Source organism: Oxyura jamaicensis, chromosome 5, assembly GCF_011077185.1.
Source record: "Oxyura jamaicensis isolate SHBP4307 breed ruddy duck chromosome 5, BPBGC_Ojam_1.0, whole genome shotgun sequence".
Classification (NCBI taxonomy): Eukaryota; Metazoa; Chordata; class Aves; order Anseriformes; family Anatidae; genus Oxyura; species Oxyura jamaicensis.
The window spans coordinates 45,907,480-45,933,532 of record NC_048897.1 but is presented as its reverse complement, the minus strand read 5'-3'; the positions used below and the strand labels follow the sequence as shown (position 1 = coordinate 45,933,532).

General features: G+C 39.9%; 1 protein-coding gene across 1 annotated transcript in view; it reads left to right on the top strand.

The window, feature by feature from the left end:
* The window catches only part of LOC118168193 (protein AHNAK2-like), a 50,892-nt gene that overhangs the window by 18,209 nt on the left and 6,630 nt on the right, over positions 1 to 26,053 (top strand). The window contains 6 exon segments of the mRNA XM_035328388.1: positions 19,836 to 19,906; positions 20,674 to 20,763; positions 21,500 to 21,556; positions 22,150 to 22,291; positions 23,038 to 23,219; positions 24,035 to 26,053. The exon segment at positions 24,035 to 26,053 is cut by the window's right edge and continues 5 nt beyond it. Coding sequence (XP_035184279.1) covers positions 19,836 to 19,906; positions 20,674 to 20,763; positions 21,500 to 21,556; positions 22,150 to 22,291; positions 23,038 to 23,219; positions 24,035 to 26,053 — 2,561 coding nt within the window.

Genomic DNA, 26,053 nt, shown 5'->3' with positions numbered 1-26,053 from the left:
AAATCTATATTTGGATTATATGTCCTCTGTGGATTTAACAACTGCTTCAGTCAGCCTAGCAGGAATCTGTGAATGAAACGGGTTGGGTAGAGATAGCAGGAGAAATTGTATTTTTCTTTTTAAAAATATCCTTCCTCAGAGATTAAAGAGAAGCCTTTGTATAACTGTACTGCATTATGCCAGGAAAGTTCATCCCAGAGATTAAGGCATTAATTGCATAATTACAATGTATACACGGCATGCTTCGCCAACAAAGATATAAGCCTTACTCTTTCCAAATAAACCTTAGAGTCCAGAGAATAAACACAGCTCTTGCAAATTACCCCGAGAATTAATGTAATCTCCTAAATATACCAGCTTGTTTCTTAGAAAGAAAACAGGGTGCTCAGTCCATGTGATAATGGATCATCCCCGGGTCTCGTGGTGAGGAGATCACAAGCAAACTTTCCACAGCACGCTTGCCCTGGAGCTCTCCCTTGTGTTTCCCCCTCAAAAAAAAAAGCCAACTTTTTTTTTTTTCTTTTTTTTTTCTTTTTTTTTTTTTTTTTCTTGCTCTCAGTTTCTGGAGCTTTTTCTGAATAAATGTTTAAATTCATACAGCACCAACGAAGGAAGCTTGTGACAGGCACACCTTGAGGTCCTTTGCAGGCAGACATCTGCAGGGTCATTCTGCCTGGCAGCAATGAGGGAAGACAGCCCAGCAAAAAGACACAGCCCAGCATCAGTGCCCCAGCACAACCACCTAGAGGTGCCTGCAAACCTTTCGTGCTGTAGGGGTGGAGGCAATGACAACTCCGGAGCAGGAACAGAAGCAAAAGGCGTGGAAAGAAACCCAACAATTTTGGAGAAGTATAAAAAGCCACAAAAATGAGCATTTTGTCCTTCCCATGAATCATTCTCTTTTAAATGCCTGATAAGGGATGGAGAGGGAAGGAAAACCATCATCCTCTAATCCAAAACAGGAGCTGGCTGTCACCCCAGCGCAAGCAGACCATGCTAACTCCTCTGCTAGGTCTATTCCTGTGAGGAGACAGAGATGGACTGTGATAAGGTTTTGGCTCTCGGACACGCTTGAAAATACATGCTTGGCCAGCAAGGGCCTGCACACTGAGGCAAAGGGATCTGGGAATTGCCAAGCTGGAGCAATTCCTTAACCTGGCTGCGGGCGCTTTGAGGAGGGAGAAGGACTGACACTTCTCTGCAGAGGCCTTGCAAGGAAACACCTCTGGGATGAAGGCAGTCAAATCTGACAAACTTGCTATTGTTTCACAAAAATGCCACAAATCCAGCCTCGTTTGTCAAGATTTATTCCTGTCTTTTATTGTTGCTGCAGCCTGAGGCAGGTTAAGGTTCACACCACGTTAGGTGATATATAGCCACCCACCAGGACGTGCCTCAGAGGACTTGCAAGCTTTGTGTCAAGCTGGTCAAGCAAAACAGGGGGGGCAGGAATGAGGAAATAGTGGAAGAATAGTCTTACAGAGAAAGAAGGCAGGCTTTTTTGGGCTGTGTTTTGGTTTGTCTCATTGTCTAGAAGATCCCAGAAATTCTGCCATAATAAATCCTTGCTGGTTGGAGCAAAGCTATGGACGCAGTTATCCAGCGAGTGGGTGCATGCAAAGTGCTCGGGGCAGCAGCACACCGTACGTCCGAGCATGAGCACGGTGATCTTGGTACGTGCGGGCTCTCCGCCACTGTCTTGCAGAGGGGCAGAGACCTCTGCTTGCAGACCCGAATGTAAAATCTTGTTGTTAAAACGTAGATTTGTTTTGTAGTTGGGAAAAAAGAGGGAGTTCTGCAAAAGAGAAGTTTAGCATTTTAGGCAACCTGCAGCTCGTAACGTTTTTCTTCCCATTGTCGTGCCCCTTGGGTGTTTGGAGGAGAGGTGGACACGACACATAATGCCTCATTTTTGTGCAGTTCCTCCAGCATCCCCACCAGGAGCCAAAGCAGCATGCTGGCCGTGGAGTTATGGCAACAGCAGCACAACACCTACAGCTCCCAGCAGAATTTTTATGATGACAGGCAGGAAAACAGAGTGGCTTTTGCCTTAGGGGTGAAAAAAGCAAGTACGAGTAGGTAAACCTGCTCAGAGACCTGGACTCACGTAGGGCTGGCAGCAGTAAGGATTTTCTGCTGACAGGATGTGACTTATTCCCATGGAAAAGAGATTCCATTGCTTTTGGAAAATACATGGAAGTGGCCCTCCACAGACACCATAGATAGTTCAATGAGAAAATACTAAATACTTGGAAACTCTGTTAAAAAAAATAAATTGATGGAAAAATAATATAAATTAACCACCAGTCTTTAGGCAGACCCCAGTGGGTTCAATGCAAGAATCATCTCAGTACAGAGGTACGGAGCCTTGCTTTAAATCTGTACTATCTATACTTACAAAAATCATGATGCAGCTTTTTTGGGGGGGTCTTTTTTTTTTTTTTTTTTTTTTTTTTTTAGTGGTAGATCAGTCTATTCACTGTCTGAGCTGCAACAATAGCATTTTTGCAAAACCATGAAATACATATATATACAATGCATATCTGTATCAAAGTAATATGTGCTTAGATGAGTTTTGCACTGATAGGCTAGTTGGCAGAGAAATCACTTTTAGTTGTCCATTAGGGCTGGATTCAATAGAAATGCTGGCTAACTTCACCACAAGCCTTGGAAACCATCGGAGTATTCAAGACTTAGGCAGTCAGATGCCTGCTTCAATTTCTATTGACAAAGGAAGAGGAGGGATGAGTAAATGTAAAACATTTCCTTTCAGCATTGAGCTGAGAGAGGCAGTGTGGTGCAGGGAGGAGGTGGAATCCAGGACATCTGGGTTGTGTTTACTCCTGGCCCTGCTGCCAGCTTGCTTTCTGATTTGGTTCAAGTTGCTTTTTTTGCTTTGCTACCTCACTTTCTGCGAGGCAGGGAGAGCTTCCCTGCTTTCACACAGTGCTCTGGGCAGGTGCAGGGACTTTCTGGGTGACCATGACCTGAGCTGGTATATCCACACACAGCATATTAGGCAATGCTGCCTGGTGATCGGTATCTCAAAGTGTGCAGGAGGGGTAGCTATGCTCTTGGAGACCCCAAAGTGCTCACTACACAGTGCTGTACCTGCATAAATATCTACCCATAGGTACTAGAAACCAGAGCCTTCGTTACTATAGGTGTGAAAGTCATTCAGGGAGTGGGGTTTGCAGCCTCCTTCACACATACTTATGATCTCTTACCTCATTGACTACACTGGTCCCAGGGAAGGGCACTTGCCTTTAGAATAAGGCACGGGAATTGGGGTAGCTGTTTTGATACAGTCTCCATATAGTGCTTCCAGTAGCAAAAACTGTTTCCAGGTTCCCAAGGTCACAGAAAGCCTGACAACTTTTTTTTTTTTTTTTCCTCTCTATAAGGTGCATTTTCAGCTAAATGTTGAGAACTAAAAAAGCACTTGAAAGCAAAAAAGAGAGTCATACATGGCCCTCTGCCTATCACCAGCAATTGCTCTGTAGTCCAGAAGTGATATTTAGGCTATAGCTGAAACCTTATTTGACTTTGTTTTTGCTCTGTACAATACTTATGTCTCATGCTGAATACATAGAATGAACTCATGGCTAAGCATTTTGTAAATGCTTGCATTTTTTTTTTCCTAAAAGTATTTACTCTTACAAAGATGCAGGCATGATTACTGTGTGCAATGCTGTGTACTCAGCTGGATACCACGAGATGGGATCCAAGCTGATCTCGGGCTGTATTAGCCTGAATTATATGATGAACATGATGCAGCATGCCCTATATCAGTTTCATTGAGGCCCATGGATGTTGTGCTTGAGTATGCACAGAATGACATCTGAGTACTTCAAGACTCGATCCCGTGGTACAAAATGACCAGCATGTATCATCTGAGTCCTACAGATTTTTGTAGGCTTCCATTTACGATACTATCCTGTTTACCCTACTGACAGGTCCGGACGATTTTCATGAACACCCTCTTGGAAATAGCTGGAACTCTAGAGCTTGGTCAGGCCACCCTCCCCACAAAGCTGTATGTGATCTCACAACTCTCTACTGAGTGTTGGGAGAGATGACGGAAGAACTTGCCATGAATTGTGATAATCATGTCTTTACTCACAGCAAAATCTGTGAATAAATATGCAATATGCAGTCTACAGCTAGTGTAATTCACATCAATAGAAAACAATGATCAATTCTGTGTCTATTCACTCTGCAGCAATACTCCCCTTTATTTTTTTTACTCATTAAACAGGGAGGTTATTAAGAATAACATGGAACACTAATACAAACTTTGCCTGCCATAGCGTAACTTTGTTGTAAGCTCTCCTAGATTAGGAATCACTTTAACTATTGATTTTCCTTCCTCTGCAGGGTAGATAGGAGTTTTTCTTCCCACGATAACATTCGTGGCAACCTGAATCAGACAAGTGAGCTGGGGTGCAAGACCCCTGTGTTCAGCCCGTGGTTTGGTGGGTGGTGCAGTCCCATTGCCTCTGTCCGTGCTTCCTACTCCCCCTCTGTCCGCCCTCCTCTCCCTTCAGCTTTCCCCATTAGTTTGCCAAAAAGTGCATTGGGATGGCATTGTTCTTCACTGTGTGTTAGTACAGCGTAATGAGGTGTCAGTCCTGGGACAGGTTCTTGGAAACTCCTGAAGCATAAATCATAATAGAAATTAATTACGTGAATACCAGTGTCTTAGGTGTCAAGGCAGAGCGTAAAAATGATTTTGAGTAAGGTGATCTGAATGTTTTGCAGTGTGATCCAAAGCTTCTCCAGACTTCAGAGGCTTAGATCCATCCCTTAACACCCAGCCTGGTCTTTCTGCAATGTACTCTAGTGCTGCACAGATAACTCTGCAATGTGAAATTAAAGCTGCATTTGACTCGCTGTGGGTTAAAGCTGGTTATTCCCACAGTTCCCATTTCCTAATGTTTTCCACGCTTGATGTTCTTCACTTTTAATGTTCATAGTAACTTGTGCCAAAAAAGGTGTTTCCTATCATGTTCTCCTCACATTGTGTTGTGAGGTTTTTTTTGGATTCCATATTTTCAATCCCCAGAGAGCCAAGGTTAGTCATAAACATGCTTTTGGCTATCAGATTCATGTGTGGTTTGCTATAGCAACAAACAAAAGCATTAGTCAGAAACTGGCATGAAGCTATAAACACATATTTTTTTGTGATATTACCCAGAGTTAGCTTAATTTATGTGGTACACTGCTGCCACACAACTGCACCCTAGTTAAACCATTATTGCTGAATATAAGCTTTATAGAAAATACAAATATATTTCAGTGAAATAAGCAAATCTGTTAATTGATGTTGACATTTGAGGATCGCAAGCCCAATTCTGGTATTGCACTGGTGTAAATCCAGCTGCACTCCTTCAGAAAGTGCATTTAGATCAGAGGACAATATCAGAACCTACATCTATTGAATACATGTAAAATTATCATCAAGCAAATAAACAGCCACTTTGCCGTTGCTGCTCTCACCTCCGTAATTTTACTGTAGCGAAACGATTAGAGGTAAGCATTATCAGATTGCGGGAGATGCTTTCAGCTCGCTGCCAACACACTTGGAAATCATTATCTGCAGCATGGCAGGGAGAGCCAGGCTCAGTTGAAGACAGTCTCCCTCCAGATGTGCCAATGAAGCCCGGGGAAGGTGCAGTTCGTGCAGAGCCAGTGTCTATCCGGCTGGCGTGGGGATGGGGAGGAGCTGGGGAGTTGGCTGGGTTTGTACAGCAGTCGCTGAAATCCTGCAGCCAGACAGCTACTAGTCCGCGAGCCAGCTTGTTTAAAGGTTGCCCCGAAGGGTCTGTAGGAGTGCTGATTATTGCCTAGGCAAAGCAGGCACATTCTTGTTAAGGCTTTATTCCAACCATTTGTCTTCTCTTTGCCGCACCTTTTCAGGAACATGAGCCCTCCTCTTTTCTGATAGCTGTATTTAATGCAAAACACATGCATGAAAAATGTGTTTTCCAGTATCCCTGGGCTGGCACTGTTCAGCAAGGAGAGCTGAAACTTCCTTAGAAACTGTTCAGATACTTTTTCAGACCCCTCTCTTCAGGCATGTGGCTGTAGAAGTGATTGTGACCCTGGCTGCTGCAGATGCCAGCAGAGTAACTAACTCATGAATAATATCCGCATGTGTCCAAGCGATAAGACTAACAAACCCCCCAGAGTCCTCTTGTACCTACACACAATGCTAATACCAGTCCAGAAGTTTTTAACTGGGCCAGTGATTCCAGCTGCAGAGGGTAAGCCTGCAGCAACAACCTGTACTTTGCATGTGCACATACACAGGCCCTCTGAGAATGGGCCTTCAAAGTTCAGGGATCAAGATCTAGCACAAAGTGTTGCCCAAGCTCTGTTCCAAAAAGGAAAGAGCTCTTTTCCCTAACTGAGCCCATCAGCAGCAGAACACCTCCCAGGAGACCCGAAATTTTAGCCCTGGCCCTGTTCATTGTGCTTGGCTTAGCATTGCTTCTCCTGGGTTCTGAGCACTTGAGGTGCTTGCCCTGGTGAGCCTTTTGAGATCGTCTTACCATAGTAGATTTACCTGGTGTAGAAGTATAAAAGGAATTTATTTATTTATTTATTTATTTATATTTTTTTCAGTTAGCATATCCTGAAGCAGGACTGACTCTGGGCAATACATGGATTGTTTTTGCCTTTCTCCCATCCATGCGTGGTTGCATCATGCTGTGCAGTGAAAGATGCCAAACACTTCATTTCTTTCAAAACAGGAGTGCTCTGGCTGCTTGTCTTCTTCAAAGATCAGCCCAAACACTTTGCTATAGTTCCTTTCCTCCCTTACTCAAAAATGGACAGATTTACGTCAAGAGCATTTAAAAGGTGATTAAGTTCAGAGTACTTGTAATGAAAGAAAAAACAACACATAAATTCTGCACTCAGAGTTGCAGTTGCATAGTGCTGTCAAACCCAACTCCAACAGCACAATATAAAGCAAATATTTCATTCATTGCTGAAATGTTATTGACATCCCAGTTTACAGAGGACTTTGGTACTGCAGTATTTAAAAATGCTAGAGTAAGATAGTGATGAAGCTTTTGTTTGTTTACAGTAAAGTGAAAATTATTCCACTTTGTGATTTCAGGGCAGGAATCATTCTCCTTTTCTGGCATCAGTGACTGTAAGCTGTATATGGTGATGGCGAGAGGATGACAAATGCAACTTTCTGGGGGAGAGCAGCATCCTCTCTGTCATATGTGATTGACTGCAGCTCACAGAAAGCAGAGTCCTCACTGGGGCTATTGAATGAGGCAGAGTGCATAAGAGCATAAGTAGTAAAACAGTACTGAATTTAAAATATAATTTGAAAAATTGTGCAGAAAAACCTAGCGATGAACTGAGGGTCTCCAGATGCCTCCCATTCTAACATTTTGTACTCAAACTCTCCACAGCTCTGCAAATCGAGGTGGTCATTGGCATTCTGCAAAGTGAGGACAAGCCACTGGATTGTCCTCTTGTTGCACAGATGTAAATGACTCCAAAGAACCCAACTGAGAGAAGAATCAGCTCCACCTACTTGCAGTAGATCTCAAAGACTGTAACCAAAGCCCTAGGGTCTTCCTTTTCCTTATACCAGCTTTGTATTGGTGCAAGGCTGCTGGTTCAATTACATTTAAAATGTAATTTAATCTCCCTTATAACGTTAGTCTGGATCAAGAACAGCTATTCACCAATAAATAAATAAATAATTAACATGTGCCTTCAAAAAGAACATATCCTGTTTTAACTCGATTAAAATATATTTAACCTATGCGTAAGTAGACTATTATGATAAAGAAACAATTACTCATTTCCACAAGATATCATTATTTTCTTATTACAGAAGGTCTCTGAATGTTTGCAACTGTTATGAATCAGCCGCAGGGGTGATAATCAAACTCAAGACATAGTTTTCTTAGTGCTTTCAAACAACTCCACCCATCTCAGTTAATTCACCAATTACTACATGGATGAACCAAAGTACAGGTACTCTCTCACTATTTGAGTCTTAATCAAAAAGAAATCCAGAACTGTAGCAATGAGTCTTTAAAAAATGTTTTCTCCCTGTCATTTTAACTAACTTCTGGGAATCATGAAACTGAAATCTACTTCCTTAACTAAATTGTGTTTTCCTCTAATCTATTAGGCAAACATACTAATTTGTTATTTTGGGGCATCTCACTGGCTGGCTAGATGGTGCTGAGGGGGAAAGTGAGCACTGAATCATTTAAAAATCATGCACAAAGATTTACTTATTTACATCCAGAAATTCTCCTTAATTTTTGAAGGGACTCTCTTGCACTACATAAAAACAAGAGAAATTGAGCTGTGCCAAATACTATTTTGCTACCATCACTGTTTATTGACAGAAAAGATTTTTATCTTAACAAAATGAAGCAACTGCTAACTTTATCTTTGATGTAAAATATTTTCCCATAAGAATTTTCTGTCACCTTTTTCCCATATCTCTGGTATTACATATACATTAAGGAATTTTAAAGCTTAAAAGATATTTTTTTCTGTGGTGATTTACAACCAAACAAGTTGCCCAGGGAACTTTCTCTTAAACTGAAAACCTGTTTCCAAGGGCAGTTATTTATATTAAAGCCCCCATAAAAGGTTGTGGAAAAGCTACGAGTTTTTTTCTTCATTCGTGTTTTGAAAGGGGCTACACCCAGCATACCAGAGAGACATGCACAGTAACATCACTCCATTAATATTCCTACATCTGGGCACTTAATTTTGCACTGAATTTTATCAGTGGAGTAAAGAGAAATAAAAGTCTTCCTGGACCATAAGAATCTTTAGCCTGAACTATGTATACATATATATTTTTTTCTGCACATTGATTATGGTGAGGATTTTTTTAAACTGTTTTGAAGAGCAGCTTGGGTTGAAAAAATCTGTTTCTGATTTGGAGTGGTAAGTGGCATTTATATAAAGTCTGTATCAGTTGCTTTGGGCTTTTCACTTAGTGTTAGTAGATCTTCTCAGACTTATTTTTAAGGGATAAACGTGCACTCTACCAAAAGCACCAAGACTTAGCATCCTCCTTTAATGTAGCAGCAAAGAGGACAGTCAACTTACATTGCTACCCATTGCTACCTCTCCAGATCAGTACTGGTCTGCTTTAAGAGACAGCTTGGGGTTACAGCCACTACTTCGCAAGCAATACTTACTCTGAAGCCTGAGAAATTCGGTCTCCAGGGCTGCCAATCAAGACTACACAGGCAGAATTATGCTTTTTACTAAATATTTGTTTGATCATTTCTAAGTCTGGCCAGGGCTGTGCTTTGGCAATGGAGCAGGCAATCTGCTCTGGGAGAAGCCTGGATTCTTGGGGGGATGAATCAGCGAGGAGAAGGAATGTGGGTAAGTTAATTTGTGTGAGCTTTATGGGCCTTATCTGCAACAGGCACCCACCTGCCTCCGCTTCTAGGCAGGCCATGATAAGAGCTGAATTCACAGCTATCTAGCAGGGAGGACAGTTAGAAGAGAGCCGCCTGAGAGAAGAAGGCAGCTTTGCATTCACTTTCACTGAGTAAGTCTGTTACATAGGTGGAGGAGTTTATTTCTGAGGGAAAAAAGCTGCAACATACCTAATCAGTATATTGGATAACCAAATACCTGCAGAGTAGTTCCTACAAGGGTTTCTGAAGTGGGTAAGCCAGTGAGAGCATTTCACTTGCAACATGTCCCTGAAACCCTTCTCGAAATCCAGACAGTGACACCCTGGCAGATTTTAGGTGGGTAGCCATATGAGTATTTACAGCACTATTAATGACTCAGTTGCAAGTCAAAGCAGTATATCCCAAGAGATAAAATTGTTGAGAGTCCCAGGAGATAAAACTGTTGAGGATCACAGTGGATTAAACCAGTCTTTATTGCTTTATTTGGCTATGAATCTCTAAATCACACTTGCCCCTTTCATAGGCAATTGTTGTTCAGCCCAGGAACTGGGACGTATATAATAATGACCGCTAAAAAGTGATGCCCCTCCCTTATTGACACTGAGAATAGAGGCACTGTAGTCCTGAAGAAAGGTCCTAACTGATAATTATCAGAAAGGCTCCTAATGTCTTATTAGCATCACAATAATTACACACCAGAACACCATGAGAATTCATGCAGGAAGTAAAACACACACTGAAAACCCTTTCTGTCACGTAAAACCTGAGAGAGAGGAAAATTCCTGCCTACAACAAGCAAACACACAGACACAGATCAGGACATTACACCTACCCTCCAGGCAATCATTAGACTACAGAGATAATGCAAAACTTTTACTTCTGAGACAGGACATTTGGTTGGGGAGAAACAGAACTGACCCTCTGGTTGTCTGTGTGGTGCCATGTGCATTTTCCAGCTGCCTTTTTAGCCCTGCCATTTGTAACCGTATTTTAGCCAGCACAACAAAGGAGGAATCAGGAGGGACAAATTCAGATAGCTACCTGATTTTGCTGTCTCTTTTGGACATCATTCTAACAATGTTGTCACAATAAACTTTGGTAGAGAGCTTATTTTCAAATACTGTGTTACTCCTATAAAACATTGCTCTTTTTCAGTACTAGGTGAAATATTGGACTATTAAAATATTTTACTAAATATTTTATTCTAGCACCAGAAGATTTGTGTGGATCTGGCTAGATTATATTTCCTATATAGATCACAAAAACTACTGTAAATGTGTTACAGCAGTAGTTTTCAGCCAAGTACTTGAAAAATGGTGATAGTTGGATGAAACTCATTAACTCAGGATCTGGGAAACTTCAATTTGGCAATTCAAAAAAAAAAAAAAAAAAGAAAGAAAGAAAGAAAGAAAGAAAGAAAAAAAACGGGAGGGCTTAGAAGTAAAAATCCACTGTGATTTTATTGCTTAAATATGACTTAGCTGAGAAAGTCTGTGTGGAGCCCCACCAGGGTGCTTTTATTCTGATGGTCTGAAATGCCGTATGGATTCTATTAAGTTTACCTTTACCATCAGAGGAAAGATGCACGACTGTAAAAATAAAGAGCTCCTTTCTGATCGGTATCATGAAAGGCTTTGCTCTTGTTGCAAAGTGTGAGCAGGCAGGCTTTCAATAGTTTTAAATCTGTGGACAGAGCTTATCAATAAACACACACTCGTGGGAAAGCCATTCGCTCCCCTTTTCATCTGGGGGCTGCTAGTTTCTCTTTTTATGGTAGTGTTTATATCTGTTCTTAGACGCCAGTGCTCTTCCACATCTTCCCTGATATTAGTCAACCTGTAGAAAATGCTGTGTAAAATCCTACAGAGCCCAGTCTGTGGTGTAAGAAACCTTAACTCCCTAAATGTTTCTCTACTTGGACGTACTTTGCAGAGCAGAGACCTGTTCCCCCTGATAAAAGCAGAAGCTAAGTTCACAAACAGCTCTCTGGCCAGGAGAGGAGATGGATGATTGTAACTTATGTATATTTTCTGGTTTCAGAAGGTTTTGAGATGAAATGATTTGAAGGCTTTTAATGAAGTACTCTAACCGCCGACAAGGACAGCTTAACATACCAAGGCATTGAATCAAAACATCTTGTTCATGCCTTGAATGGAAGGAAACTATTCACACATCGGTTATTTGGGAGTAGCCGCTCCTCCAGCTCCTCCGCTGTGCTGCGAGGCCCAGCTTTTGCCTCGAAGGCCGCGCTACATTCATCACGGCACAAATATGCAGCCAAGTGACAGAGTGCAGCCAGGGGGCATTACCAAACCAGATACAAAACAAAGGCGGGAGTGGAGCTCAGACACAGGCCTAACTGGTTCTGATAGCATCCTGCAGACAGCAAGGCCTGTTACACCCCTCTAGCTGCATGCAGCGTCTGTGTTGCCATTCCACAGGCTAGGCCTTTTGTCCTCACCCCACAGGAGCAGTTAGGGAGACAAGAATTTCTGGGCTTGGTGGGGAGGGTCCCACTCCCAGCACAGGGCAGAGGGGAAACACAAGAGCAGGGGGGGGCGATATTCCCCGCTTTATCACTTTTTCCGAGGCAGAACGGCTGCTTTTTCCACTGTGGCAGTAGTTCATTTCGGAGCTGACAAGCTAGTTGGTCTAGGTGGAGCTAATGGGTGCCCCCGCTGCCTCGCTGGCAGGGATTCAAGTGAAGTAACATTACATTCCTGCGACCCAGGGCTGGGAGAGGCAGCCTCCTCCATGACACTGCGCCCGCATCTCCCCGCTGCCACGGATCCTGCCCGGATAGAGTGACAGCCGCGGCATTCCCGCTGCGGTCCTGCCATGCCCTGGGGCCCAGCCCAGCAGTTGCTGTAACTCTCGGCCCTGGGGGATCTCGCAGGACAATGGAATGAAACCAGTCCTCTGAAATGCACTAGGAAATTTCTGTAGAAAATGGACCTCTCAGTTTTCAGCTGATGCTTTTCCCCAGCATTGTTGGGGCTGCTTACTTGTAATGCCTTGTGGCAGCTTCCTTAAGGAGCATAGTGCATGCGTAAAGGAGCTTATATGCAGTTTCTTTCAGATTCTGATCTTCACCAAGTGCTGCTTGAAGGGTCATTTTCCTCACAGACAGAATTGCTTGCCTGGAAGAACATAACTCTTCCTTGAAATTGCCCAGGAGGATTTGGATGGTGGGGATGGTTGCTCTGAACTGACCTAGCCAAGCCCCTCACACTGAGCAGCCCTTGTGTATGGTGAGAGAACACAAACATCAACTTTGGAGCTCAGAGATCTTCAGCACAGCTGATTTTGGAAGATGGTGAAAATAGTTTTTTAAAGTGCCAAAAATTCATGTTCATATGCAGAAAGTGGTAGCTGAGATAGAAAAGATGGTCCTTTTGTGATCATTATAATTTTGTCTGTGAGGGCTTAAAAAAAAAAAAAAAAAAGAAAGAAAGAAAGAAAAGAAAGGAAAAAAAAAAAAAAAAAAGATTTAGGCTATTTTTCAGCTATGAGAGCTTAAGGAAACTAAACCAGGAATGCAATAGCTTATATGCTTGATGACAGTGCCTCGTTGAAATGACATCTTAATCAGCTGGTTGATCTTCATTTGTTCACCAGTCTGCAGTCTCCTGGGATATCCTCGGAAACCCAAAGAACTCAGTGCAAGACGTATGCATTAATTAAAAAAAAAAAAAAGATCAGAATAATTGAGGCTGTAGATGGGGATGGGAATAAAATAGAACCAGATATGGAAAGCACTGAGGAGGCCAAAGAAAAAGTGAAATGTTTGAATTGCTGCCTTTTTGCCTATTACTTCAAAGTGAAAATTTTCTCTTAGTAAACTAAAGTCAGGTGAACTTACCTATCAGAAAAATTGCTCTTGAGAGGCCAAGTTAAATGCCAAGCATGTGCATAGTGTTCCTGTTATCAAGTGCTTTCCTGAACTGGGACCTATGATTCTGAATATTCTAAATATTCTAAATATTCCCTATTTCAAATACAAGAAGTGAACCAGAAGGGGTTATGGGGCTTCATAGCAGCACTGCTCAGGAGGCTGTGAGAGCTCTGAGGGAAGAGAAGGAATCCAATAAATTGTGATACCTACAAGAGAGTGAGAACAAGCAACAGGAAATAAACAAAAAATAAATAAATAAAAAATAAAAATAAATAAAAAAGGAAGGGCACACAACCCATTTTGAGAAAGGGATTCAATTTAAAAAACAGGAGCAATTCTGGAACAGTGCATTAGCAGTGTCCTGCAGCATATGCATGAGAGGCAACAGGCCTGGGACAGGGGGGGCTGAGGGCACAGGGACAGACAGGTCTGCAGGTGTGGGCACCCAGTGGCTGGGTATTGCCCTGGCAGAGGGGTCTTGATGCCAGCTGAAGGTCTGAATGATGGCAGCAATGCACAACATTATTTATAACAAGATGTAATATTAAGCACATGAGGGAGCCCCGTGAAACTGCTAACCTACATGTATAAATTATTTGCTGGGTCAAACAGAGACCCAACAATTATAATGATAGTAAATTATTATTGTTGTTGTTTGTCACGTAATTATTCACTCCTCCTTCTCCTTGTTGATAACACAAATAAAGTTATGTGCCCAGGGTGTGCTTTGCATTTTCAGAAAAGACCTGATCTAAAGATGTCTCAGCCTTGTGCGTATCTAAGCATGAGTCCTCTAACTCACTATGGACTCAAGGCTGTTAATTTCCACATGACCAGATCAATAGCAGACAAACAGTACTCTTTGTTTCTTATTGCAGCTAAGAAATGGTAATTAACAAAATCCTAGTAAAGAAAAGGCACAGTTTTGTGGCTCTCATATGTTAACAAAATAATAATAAATGAGTGAGCAAAACATAAAAGTTTTCACCTATAGATTTCTGCTTACCACGGCTCAGGTTTCTGTCTGTCTAAGAGAAATCCCGTGTTGCATTGAAGTTGGATAATTCATGCCAGTTGGTACATGGCAAGAGGAAACCTCTTCTGGTCACGATAGTGCCTGAGAATAAGCAGCATTCAATCTTTGTCAAAAATATGTGCATTGGAACAATTGCTACTCCTCTTGGTTTTAACCAATCTACATTAAAATTCCAGGGAAAACAAGACAACAACAGCATTATGGTTCTCTTCCACAGAAATAAATAAATAAAACAAAACAAAGCCATTTTTGGCAAGAAATCTAATGCTTAAAGATTTGATGCAAATAAAAAATTCATACTTAAAAAGTACAAGCAGACTTCTTAAATTCACTACATACATATGCAAACATATCTGTACTATGAAATCTTAAGTGGCAGAAAGCCCAAATCTACGAAGTGCAGAGAAAGGAATATAATCTGCAAGCAAGGAAGCTGGAATGATCAGCAAAATACTATAGTGTTGGGTTTTTTTAAAACATATCCAGTATTGTCATTTGCTGTTTTATTCCTAATTTGAATTTAAAGCACGCAGATTATGGAAAATGGCCAGTGGCACATGTAAAGCCAGGTTTCTGTTCAGTTTATACATTAATACCCAATTGACTTGAATTAGATTATACTGTCATATTTAAATTGATTATAATGTCTCATTTTTTTTTTCTGAAACTGTTACCCACAGAACGTGCACACCGAAGAAAGTATTGGTTTTATATTTTTTGCAGTTTTACCCAAAACAGCCCAGCTGGGTTGCTAGATTAAAGATAAAATAATAATAATTTTAAAATGTATTTTAAAAAGCAAACACAATTTCCAGTCATATGATATGAAAATGTTCCATTCTATATAACTCCTACTGCCTACTTTCAAAAAATTCCCTTGTTCTGAAGTCAGTTCACTGGCTATTAGAAGTAGTCACTGATGTAAATTCCATCTTGTTTATGAAAACATTTTGAACAAAGCACTGGTTGTCCAGGATTTATATATTAAAAAAAAAAAAAAAAAAAAAAACTATAAAATGTTGGCATCATTACTATTTGGGGCATGAGAATGACACGCATATAAATTATAGTTTATTGGCACAGTCTTTTATAAACTAAAAGAAGGCTTTGCTGAAAATGGAATTCATCAATGTACTGTAATTCCCCTCTTTTATAGACATTTCTTTTAAGGAAAAAAATCTAAATCAAATTTTAGACCTGCTCTACAGTGGGAATGGGGGGTACAAGAAGTATTTTATGATATAGGTTGACTATGGTAGAGAGGAGAACTAATATACAAGCACACGGAGTCTGGGGAAATCAGGATGATTGCAAAGGCCCTAATTGTGAAGCTTTGGGGAGGGAGGTCATTTGTGTAGCTGATGTCCCTCTGTGTAATCTCAGCTGCATCTCTACTAACCCTGTAGATTGTTGCTCCTTTTTGTAGGAAAGCATCCTTCTATTACCATTTAGGAGAGGTAGCAGTTTACTAAGGGCTTTCACAGGAGGGCTCTTTCCCTTCCTACATATAAGGTGGGTACAAGAGGCTTTTTAGACTGACAAATTCGCTCCTAAACAGCATATGACATTTCTGGTGATCTTCTGATATATCATCCAGGCCAGGTATACATCTACATCCACACTGAACAAGACTTAGCAGTGTAATTTGGTGTTTTAAAATGGCATCCTGATGGGAAGTAAGCGTTCAGGTCTCACTGAAGGAAGTGATCTAATTCTCTTGGGTTTTAGGGATAGCACAGTCTTAGCAACAGGAAGATTGTGAAGGTACTGGTCACCTAATCATTCTTTGTATCCTTTGTTTAAAGTAACTGGTTTTAAAAGTTTTACCTCTGTTAGAACCTGTAGGATATGCCCTACTGGATGGAAAGATAAATCAACTATGCTAACTATTCAGGGCCATTCAAGCTAGTGCCAACCATTAGGCTAAGTGCTGGGCCCTGCACTTGGGGCACAACAACCCCATGAAACAGGCTGGGGGAGGAGTGGCTGGAAAGCTGCCTGGTGGAAAGGGACCTGAGGGTATTGGTTGACAGCTGTCTGAACATGAGCCAGGAGTGTGCTCAGGTGGCCAAGAAGGCCAACAGCATCCTGGCCTGTATGAGAAATAGTGTGGCCAGCAGCACTAGCGAAGTGATTGTCCCTCTGTGCTCAGCTCTGGTGAGGCCGCACCTTGAATACTGTGTTCAGTTTTGGGCCCCTCACTACAAGGGCATCAAGGTGCTGATGCATGTCCAAAGAAGGGCTATGAAGCTGGTGAAGGGTCTAGCAAACAAGTCTTATGAGGACCAGCTGAGGGAGCTGTGGTTGCTTAACCTGGAAAAAAGGCAGCTCAGGGGAGACCAACAAAGGAGATCTACAAAGGAGACCTATACACTCTACTATGACCTTAAAGGAGGCAATAGCGAGGTGGGGATTGGGCTCTTCTCCCAAGCACAAAGTAATAAGATGAGGGGAAATGGCCTCAAGTTGCTTCAGGGGAGGTTTAGGTTGGATACTAGGAGAAATGTCTTTACTGAAAGGGTTGTGAAGTATTGGAACAGGGTGCTGAGGGAAGTAGTTGAGTCAACATCCCTGGAGGACTTCAAAAACATATAGATGTAGTGCTTAGTGACATAGTTTAATGGTGGACTTGGCAGTGCTAGGTTAATGGTTGGACTGGATGATCTTAGAGGTCTGTTCCAACCTAAATGATTCTATAAGCCCCTAGCACGGAGCATCTCATACTTGCATTGCTCCAGTTCTAGACAACTAAAATGTCACTACAGTTGAACCAGAGTAAAACAAGAGAAACAGCAGTGAACCAGTCCAAGAACCCTCCCAGATAATTCTTTCCTTTTAGTTTTCCAGTAGCAAATCATTGGCAGCCACCAGGGATCAATGCTGTAACTAGCCTTAAAATGCTGCACTAAAGTGCAAACGCTCCAGCAATCCAAGTACTATTCTGTTAAGTCATTCTACTGGACTTCAAAGCTCGTGGGTGGGATTTTCCCAAGTGAAAAATACAGCAATGCCACAAGCCTAAGTCCTTACAATTTCTTGGAATTTTAGTAATAGCCATAAAATTTGCTGCTGGCACCTGAATATTTAGAAGCACTAAGCAAATTAAACAATCAAACCTCAGTCCTGCAGCTCTTCTCTCCATATGATACTCATTAAAATAAATGTGGTGAAGAATTTCATGAATGAATTCCAGAAATTTCAAGTAGAAATGCCTAAAAACAGGTTCATATAAATACACATATAAATGCTCGTTTTCCAATTTTATCGAGGTTATGAAAATTGCAAATGCTAGAGCTTTTGGGAGAAAAAAAAAAACATCAAAACAATATATTTAGGTCTTTAATCTGAATTAGGACCTGCATTAAGACCATTTTCTGGAATTTTCCATAGTAGGGGTCATGACTAGTCCTGTGAATGCTAAAGGAGGCAAGGTCTGACAGTCCCGCTACATTATAAGTTGATCCTAGTTCTCTGGAGCTAAAATACCATAGGATAGATTATTAAAATGATGTACAAATGGCTAAGGTGTCCTCTGTTCAGTCAAGTTTGGAAATTTGGCCCCCAGACTGACATGGGACATTCCCATAGGAAACACATTATCACCATTCATCTTACTGAAGTTGTCCATCACTGATTGCATGGCACAGATCTTTTATAACCCTGCCTATAGTAAATAATATCATATGAAGAAAAAAAAAAGTCAAGGAAAAAAAAGAAATGTAGGAGGTCAGTAAACTACGTAAAAAGGCTATCAAAATCACAGCCATTTTAACAAGAACTTGGCAACTTGTAGAGTGATTGCATGCATACAGAAGATATGCCAGCTTGTCTGCACACACAGCATGCAATATCCACGGTCAAAAATGTAATTTTCCAGCCAAGAATTCTTCATTTAAAGTAGACAATGAACAAATCACACAATTTTGCTTGTGGCTGTCTTCTCTAGTGTTCAAGCATATTTTTAAGCCAGGGGATATGTTTAGGAGAGCCAAAACTATGCAGAATTGGTCCTGAGAGAGAGAGACAGCCTGATGCCTTGAAAACAATGTGTCATGGAGACAGGAAAGAGGTATAATCATCAGGACAAGACTTATGTATGTATTAGAATATTCTGTACATCAGGGAATGTGTAACTCGGCCACACTGTCATCTACTGGCTAAACCCAGATCACTAAAAAGATAATATATTCATGCTGTTTTCATTTTTGTTGCTCAACTTCAGACATTTCAAAAGAATCATATTTTCAAACAGCCCTTTTCCTTCATTCCTTCTCCTCTCTGCCCTGGATTCTTTTAAAAACCATAAAAGCAGAGTCTTTATGACTATCAAAATTTCATGATGCTTACTCCCTTCAGACCTCTATCACAGTCAACAAAGAGTTTCTAGGTGGGGAATTTCAATCACTTTAATTTATTGCCAATTAGCAAACCTTTAAAATTTTAATTGCCAATTCTGATATTAAAAAGAAAACAAAAACAACAACAAAAATAAACAAACACACACTTGGGAGAAACACCGCAGCTCCCCTCCAGATGAGTTCTGGTCTCCAGTCCCCTCACCTCAGGGAGGCCAGGGGCTGTGTGGGAGGTAGGGGTCAGCAGACTGGGGCTGCTTTTCTTTTTCAGCTCCTTGTTTCACAGTCAGCTGCTCCAGTGTGGGTTCCACCCGTCAGAGTCAAACCTACTCTCCGTGCTTGCTCAGACAGCTTTATACTTCAGAGTAAAAAGAGCTCTTTTCAGAGCTTTTTGCTTCTGAGCTACTGCTCAAGCTGCAACTTTGCTTCAGTGTTTCTCCTGCTCCACTCTCTCTCCTCTCTTCCTGCTCTGGTGTGTTCTTCTTCCTCCTCCTCTAGCGTTGTTCCCTCTTTCTGTGTTTATTGCTGTTTCTTAAACTTATTTCCACAGAGGTGCCAGAAACTCCTCTGGTCAGGTCAGCATTGCAGGCAGTGGATGTGTCCTGTGCCTTACCAAGCCATCTGGAACCATCTGGAACCAGCTGGCACTGACTGGAACCAGCTGGAACCAGCTGGTACCAGCTGCCTCTGTCATAGGATGGTCGCACTCTTCTCTCACACAGACCACCCTGCATCCCCACCACTGCCAAAACCCTGCCAAGCCTACCTTAAGCCCCCTTGGTAATCAATAAACAAAAAGTGAGGCCATCCTCTACTTTTTTCTTCCTTTTATTTATTTATTTTTTTGGGGGGGGTTGTTGTTTTGTTTTGTTTTATTATTATTAATAATTTTATTTTTCAAAAGCCTTTACGTTTCTGGATATGAATATGTCTGGTATTTTTGGAAAGATCATCCTAATGAGATCTGAGATAAGGAATTTGAATGAAAGCAGGCCTTCCTACCGCTGGCTGAGCGCTTTTTCCAGGAGTGCTGCTCTGAGTTGCTTCGGCTTAGAAGCTCACTGCTCTGTGCTTTGCAAGGCTCACACAGACACCCACAACCTGTGTGCTGCTTTCAGGTTCTGGACGACAGCTGAGACCGGCAGAGCCTCCAGGAGATGCTGATGCTGATGCAGAAGATGAAGATTCTGTGAGTTGTTGGTTTGTTGTTGTTGTTTTAAATTACCTTGTGAAATAGGGATCTTAAATTATTTATTTTTTTACAGAGGGGTCTTGCTGGTGATTCTTTTCCACATCAAAAATACTGTAGCTTGTAGTATTTCTGCTTGGGATTAGTCCGCCAGCTCAAAAGCCGGAATGATGCTTCAACATAGTGTGATCTGCTGTTTACCGTGATTCACCAGCATGAGTTTAATACCAAGACCTAGCAAAATAGGACATGACTGTTCACTACAATGACATTTATTTAAAGCCTTTGCTGCTTTAGGTTTCCCACAGTCTGACGACTGTCAGCAGAACTTTTTCGGGGAATCTTCCATGGTTTGCTTGTTTATAGATGGCAATAAAGTTTGAAGTTGCAAGATGCAAAGTTTAACCATGTAAATAAAGCAGGGGATGGCAGTGTTATAGCCTTTTCAGTTGTCACTAACTGATCTGTTAGTATTTTCAGTCTGTTCAGCCTGTAGATGCATACAGTTTGTAAAGAAAACCACAGTCACTGTACCAGCACTTCTGTCACTCTGGAGTCTGTTCCTTGTGTTCTTGAATAGCATCCTTAAATGAGCATTATGTTTGTTGTTGACCAAAGGAAAGAGTTATTCATTATTCTGTATTCACTGTTGCTAATAAAATATGTGTACACAGAAAGAGACTGTGCCTAAGTTGAAAATCTCTCCTAAAAAAATGGGTCACTGTTTAACCATGGTTGTGTTTTCTTCACCGATTTCTTTTCCTCAGGTTAATGAAGTGGCAGTAGAAGACATCCGTCCAAGGCCACAGGGTTCCTCTCCAGTTTACGAATATTCCATAGAAGAAGAATATTCAAAGGCAAGACACTGAAGTTTCATGGGGGCATGACTTTACCAGATTCATTGAAGGGACTTCAGCCCCTACAACAAGCCAAGACTCATATGCCATATGCAATGATGTGTTGTCTCCCTCCCTGCCATGTTCATTAAGGGTCATGTTCACTGATGTTTTTTGTTGTTGTTGTTTTATTTGTTTTGTTGTTGGTTGTGTTCTTGTTTCTTGGCAAAAAAATGCTTTTGACCTCATTTTTAAGGGACTTGGGACACAAGATGTCAAGAAATGATAACACTTTTCCTAGTTAAAATATTTAACTTACTTGAATCTAATACATACTTCAAAATTACCTGTTATCTATTCATAATTCAAAAGTAAAAAATTAATTAGTACACTCATATAAAGTAGTCAATGTTTTGAAATTCATGCTGAAATCACATAAATGAAAAACGTGTGCTGCTCACAAAGATGAAAGCATGAGAAATATGCTACTTGAGAAAAGTTCGCAATATCTTGATGCAACTGCTCTCCGGCATTCATTTCCTTCAAATTTTGGTACAATGCAGGGAGGCCCTACATCTAATTTACTACTGGGGATTACGTAGTTAAATCATTAACACTGTACATTTTACTTGCGTATCCCAATTTTGACTATGTTGCCAGTAAAGTCAGCCTGAGTTCTTGGTCTAAATCAAGCATTTTGTTGAACTTTAGAACAGAACTAATTATTAACACTAAACAATTGGTATTTATATTTCAGCTTCAAGAAGAAAACAAAAAATATTCTACAGACAAATCAAAACAGAGACATCCACAGGTTAGTCTAAAAATATTCAATAGTTTTAGGTGTGTGGTTTGCGGAACAGTAAAGTCTGTTACACAGATGTGGATGGGTAGGCAGAAAGGACAAATGGGCAAAGAATCACTTTAGACTTGGTTTGGCCAGGAACTTTACAAATTGTTCTTTGGGGCACGAGCAGGTATGAACACTTACTTGCCTTATTTGGGGTCCTTCTGTTATTCTTTTCAACATTCTTTAGTCTTCTCTGGTTTCAGTATAGTACAGTACTGACACTTATTCTGACTTTTCTGGTCCGTTGACTCTAATTCAGGTGCCTAACATCTTCACAGAAAATTTAGACTTTCAGCCCTAAAAAATTCCACGTGTTTCACGTTTTCAAATTATAATCTATTTTCCCTGTGGCCCTGATGCAGCAAGGACCTAACACATGTGCTTAATTTAATTTAGAACAGACTTGACCCACACTGAACAAGCACATTCTCTGCTTTAGATAATCTTTCTTAAGCTACTGAAAATACACCTGAGAACTCTCACTTTTCTTATTGTACAATCTTAAATACTTTAATACAACTGAGTAATCATAAATTCAAACCTTTTTCTACATCTAGGAGACAATGGAAGTGACCTTGAAAACAGAAGTAGAAGCTGGTGCTAGTGGTTTTAGCGTGACAGGTGGAGGAGATGAAGGAATATTTATTAAAAAAGTACTTAAGGAGTCTCCTGCTTCAAAAGTATTTAGTCTGAGAGAAGGTACAGTCTGATTTTTTTTTTTTTTTATAACAATAAGGCATATATCTCTGTCTATATAGATACCTGCCTGATCTGTCATCTGTTTAGATAATAGAAGATGCCAAGCCAACTAATATTATAACCTTTCCACATTAATAATTTCCAAGATAAGTTTCTTAAATATTAACAATTTGTGAGTTGTTTTGTATACCATTAAAAAAATCATATTTTCACTGGAACGGTGAAAAGGATATATAGAAAGTAGTATATAAACAATTAAAATTGAAAGAAAAAACAGCACATTATTACATTCACAAAGAACCTGCCTTTGATTCTTCTACAAAATATTCTGCCACAAAACTACAGTAAATAGTGATTTAATCAAGAACAGAAGTCCAAAGTCTAAATAGCAAAAAATATAAGAAAAAAATGTTACTGTCAGGGTGGTTAGACCCTGAAACAGGTTGTCCAGAGAAGTTATGGAGTCACCACCCTTGGAAATATTCAAAACCTGACTGCGCACAGACTGAAGCAAGGTGCTGTCATTAACCCTGCCTTAAGCAGAGTGGTTGGACTACATGATATCCAGTGTTCCCTTCCAGCCTTAACTATTCTGTAATTCTAGCCTGTTTACAATTTTATATTGTAAATCAATGGTAGGTGTTAATTATTATTGTCTTGTATGAACATTAATTCAGCAGATTCTGAAAAATCACAAGACAACTAAGACACAAACTAATTGAAATGATGTCTGATTCTTCTTGCAGGTGATCAGCTTCTAAGTGCTACAATATTTTTTGATAACATCAAATATGAAGATGCACTTAAGATTCTTCAATATTCTGAGCCATACAGAGTCCAATTCAGCCTCAAAAGAAAAATTGCTGGGAAAGAAGAGCTGGAACATATTCACTCTACAGCCCAGTACAAAAAGGAAAGATTAAGTCAGGTACTAGTTACTTGATGAGTTTACAAAGCTTGTATAACACTGTAGCAACATGCTATGTATAGATATAGATATAATATAGATATAATATATAGATATATAGATATAGATATAATATAGATATAATATAGATTAGAAAATACAGTGACTTTTCTTCTTAAAAATCTTCTTACTAATATGAATATTCATTAGAATAAAAAAATCCCACACAATATTTGCATCCTTATAAACATTCTGGGCAAGACTATAAATTTTGGATAAAAACACAATCTTGATTTAGGGTAGAAAAACATTCTTCTCTAGGGAGTCAGTGCTGTTTCTGTTATTAAGCTCACTGATTGAATGAGCTCAGATAAACTCTAATACTTATATTCAATATTTTTCAAGGTGTAAGATAACAGTAAAAAATTTTCTCAAAAGCTCAGCAATGAAATATTATCTTAAAAATATGTTTAATCCCTGATATCTCCATAGAAAAGATCTGCTCACAGGTCTTCACCACATTCAAAATTATTTTTGCATATCTTCTCTTCATATATACATATATTTATACAGCAATACAGAGAGATGTTTTGCAAAAAATGGTAGACTTTCACAAGTCCATGTATTACTGTCATATAATCTATTTATTTTATGTAATTTCTGCCTGAATTACATCCTCCATTTTCAGGATTTTTTAATGTAAGAAGCAGATAAAGTGAATACTAAGCTCAATTCTCTACATATTTTATACTATATATGTTATTGTCTATATTTTATTTTGTCTTGCATCTATATTTAGTTTATTCTTAATCTACTTACTATATTTGTTCTTTCAGGAAAAAGAACTCAGTGAAAGCATTCCTGAAGAAACGCTGCATATTTCAGGAAAAACTATTTCAGAAGAAGACAGGGAAACATTAATTGTAAACCAAAGGGTAGGAAGAAGCAAGAGACCTAAAAAAGATAGATTGTCATGGCCAAAATTCCAGTCAATTAAAAATAAAAAGATATTGGGACACAGAAGATCTCATAGTACATCTGATGCATATGAGCCTGCTATACAGGATATTTCCCCTACAAGCACAGATACAGAGTCTCAATTTCAACAAGAAGTTCATATTAAGGAAAAAAAAGGAAGCCAAAAGAAACTGAAGTTCCCTAGTATTGGGTTCAAAATGCACAGATCCAAAGCTGAATCTCAAGACAAGCAAAAAAAAGAAATAAAAGCTACACTGTTATCTGAAAGACAAAAGATACATAAAGAAGATATCAGCATGGAAAGTCCTGAAATACTGACTGTTGAATATACCACATCTCCTGCTTATGAAATGAAAACGGAGTTACATGAAACTTTAACAAAAGACTTAAAAGATATGAAAAATGGTATTCCCACTCATGAAAAAAAATGCCCTGAAGTTGAAATAAGCATTAAAACAGAAAAGGAAAAGAAATCAGCATTGAAGTTTACTGCACCTGAAGGACCAGCTGTAACAACACAGGTACTGAAGGCCAGTTCAGAAGCAGCAGATCTGAAAGAAAGCCCAACTAAACAACTACCACAAGCCTCATCAAAATCACGGAAAAAGAAACAGAAAGGAACAGCTGATAAAACAGAAGGAGAAAGTGGAATTAACATAGACATAATGGATCATGCAGCAAAAGGATCCATACAGGTAAGAGGTCTAGAAATAGGCACTGCTAAAGCAGAATTACACACACCTGACATACTGGAAACAGAAGAAAAGCAAATGGAAGATGACACACAAATACTAAAAATTCAGAAAACAAAATCTGAGATTTCAGTGCCCAAAAGGAAAGAGCCAGAAACTGAGAACACTTTAACCAAACCAGAAGGTGATGTTCCATGTTCTGTACCAGAAACAACAGCTGATGAAACTACAGAGGTAGACAGGAAGTTAGAAGGGAAAACAAACATACCTAATGCAGAATCAGAAGAATCTACATTGAAAATGCAAATACCATCATTCAAAATTGCCAAAATACCTAAAGCTGACATTAAAATATCAAGAGAAGACAGCACAATTGAATCAGATGATATTGTTAAAAAGGCACAGACAGAGGATGATATGCCCACGAATGATAAAGACGTGAAGATGGACATTAGCATGAAGACAGGTGAAAAGGTGACAGAAGGAAAAGAAAGCAAATTCAGACTACCAAAGTTTAAACTGCCTACATTTACCTGGGCAACTGCAAAGGATGAGACAGGGGAACCTTACAGTCAGTTAAGGGACAAGGAACCAAAGGAGCCATCCCTAAAAGAAGGTGGAAAAATGGAAATGAGCATATCAGGAGAAGAAATTAATGTTCCAAGCCCTGAAATGGAAATAGGAATATCCAAAGAAAAAATAAATGAAAAAAATACTGAACAGACAGTAGATGAATTATCAAAACTAAAAAAGGACCATATAAAAAAGTCACCGCCAGATATGCATTTAGAAAAAATAACTGGACAAATACAGCCTATAAAACAAAACAATGACGTAAAAATGGGTGAACCCAGTACACCATCGAAGCAAACAGAAGAATCTATCTCCCAAATAGAAACACCAAAAGACGAAATAAAAATGAAAGAAAAAAAGATAAAATTAACGAAAAAAGGATTATTTAAACTAGACACAGAGACTCCAAAAGAAATTATGGAAATAACAAAATACAAAACTGATGTAAAACATTCAGAAAATGAAATTTCAGAAGGAAACAAAGTAAAAACCACTGCTACAAAGACACCACAGGAAGTTATGGAGAAAAAAACATCCCTCAAAGCTGACACCAAATCTCTCAAGATGGACATCAGCCTGCCCTCCGTCGACGTCACCCTTCCAAAGGCCAGC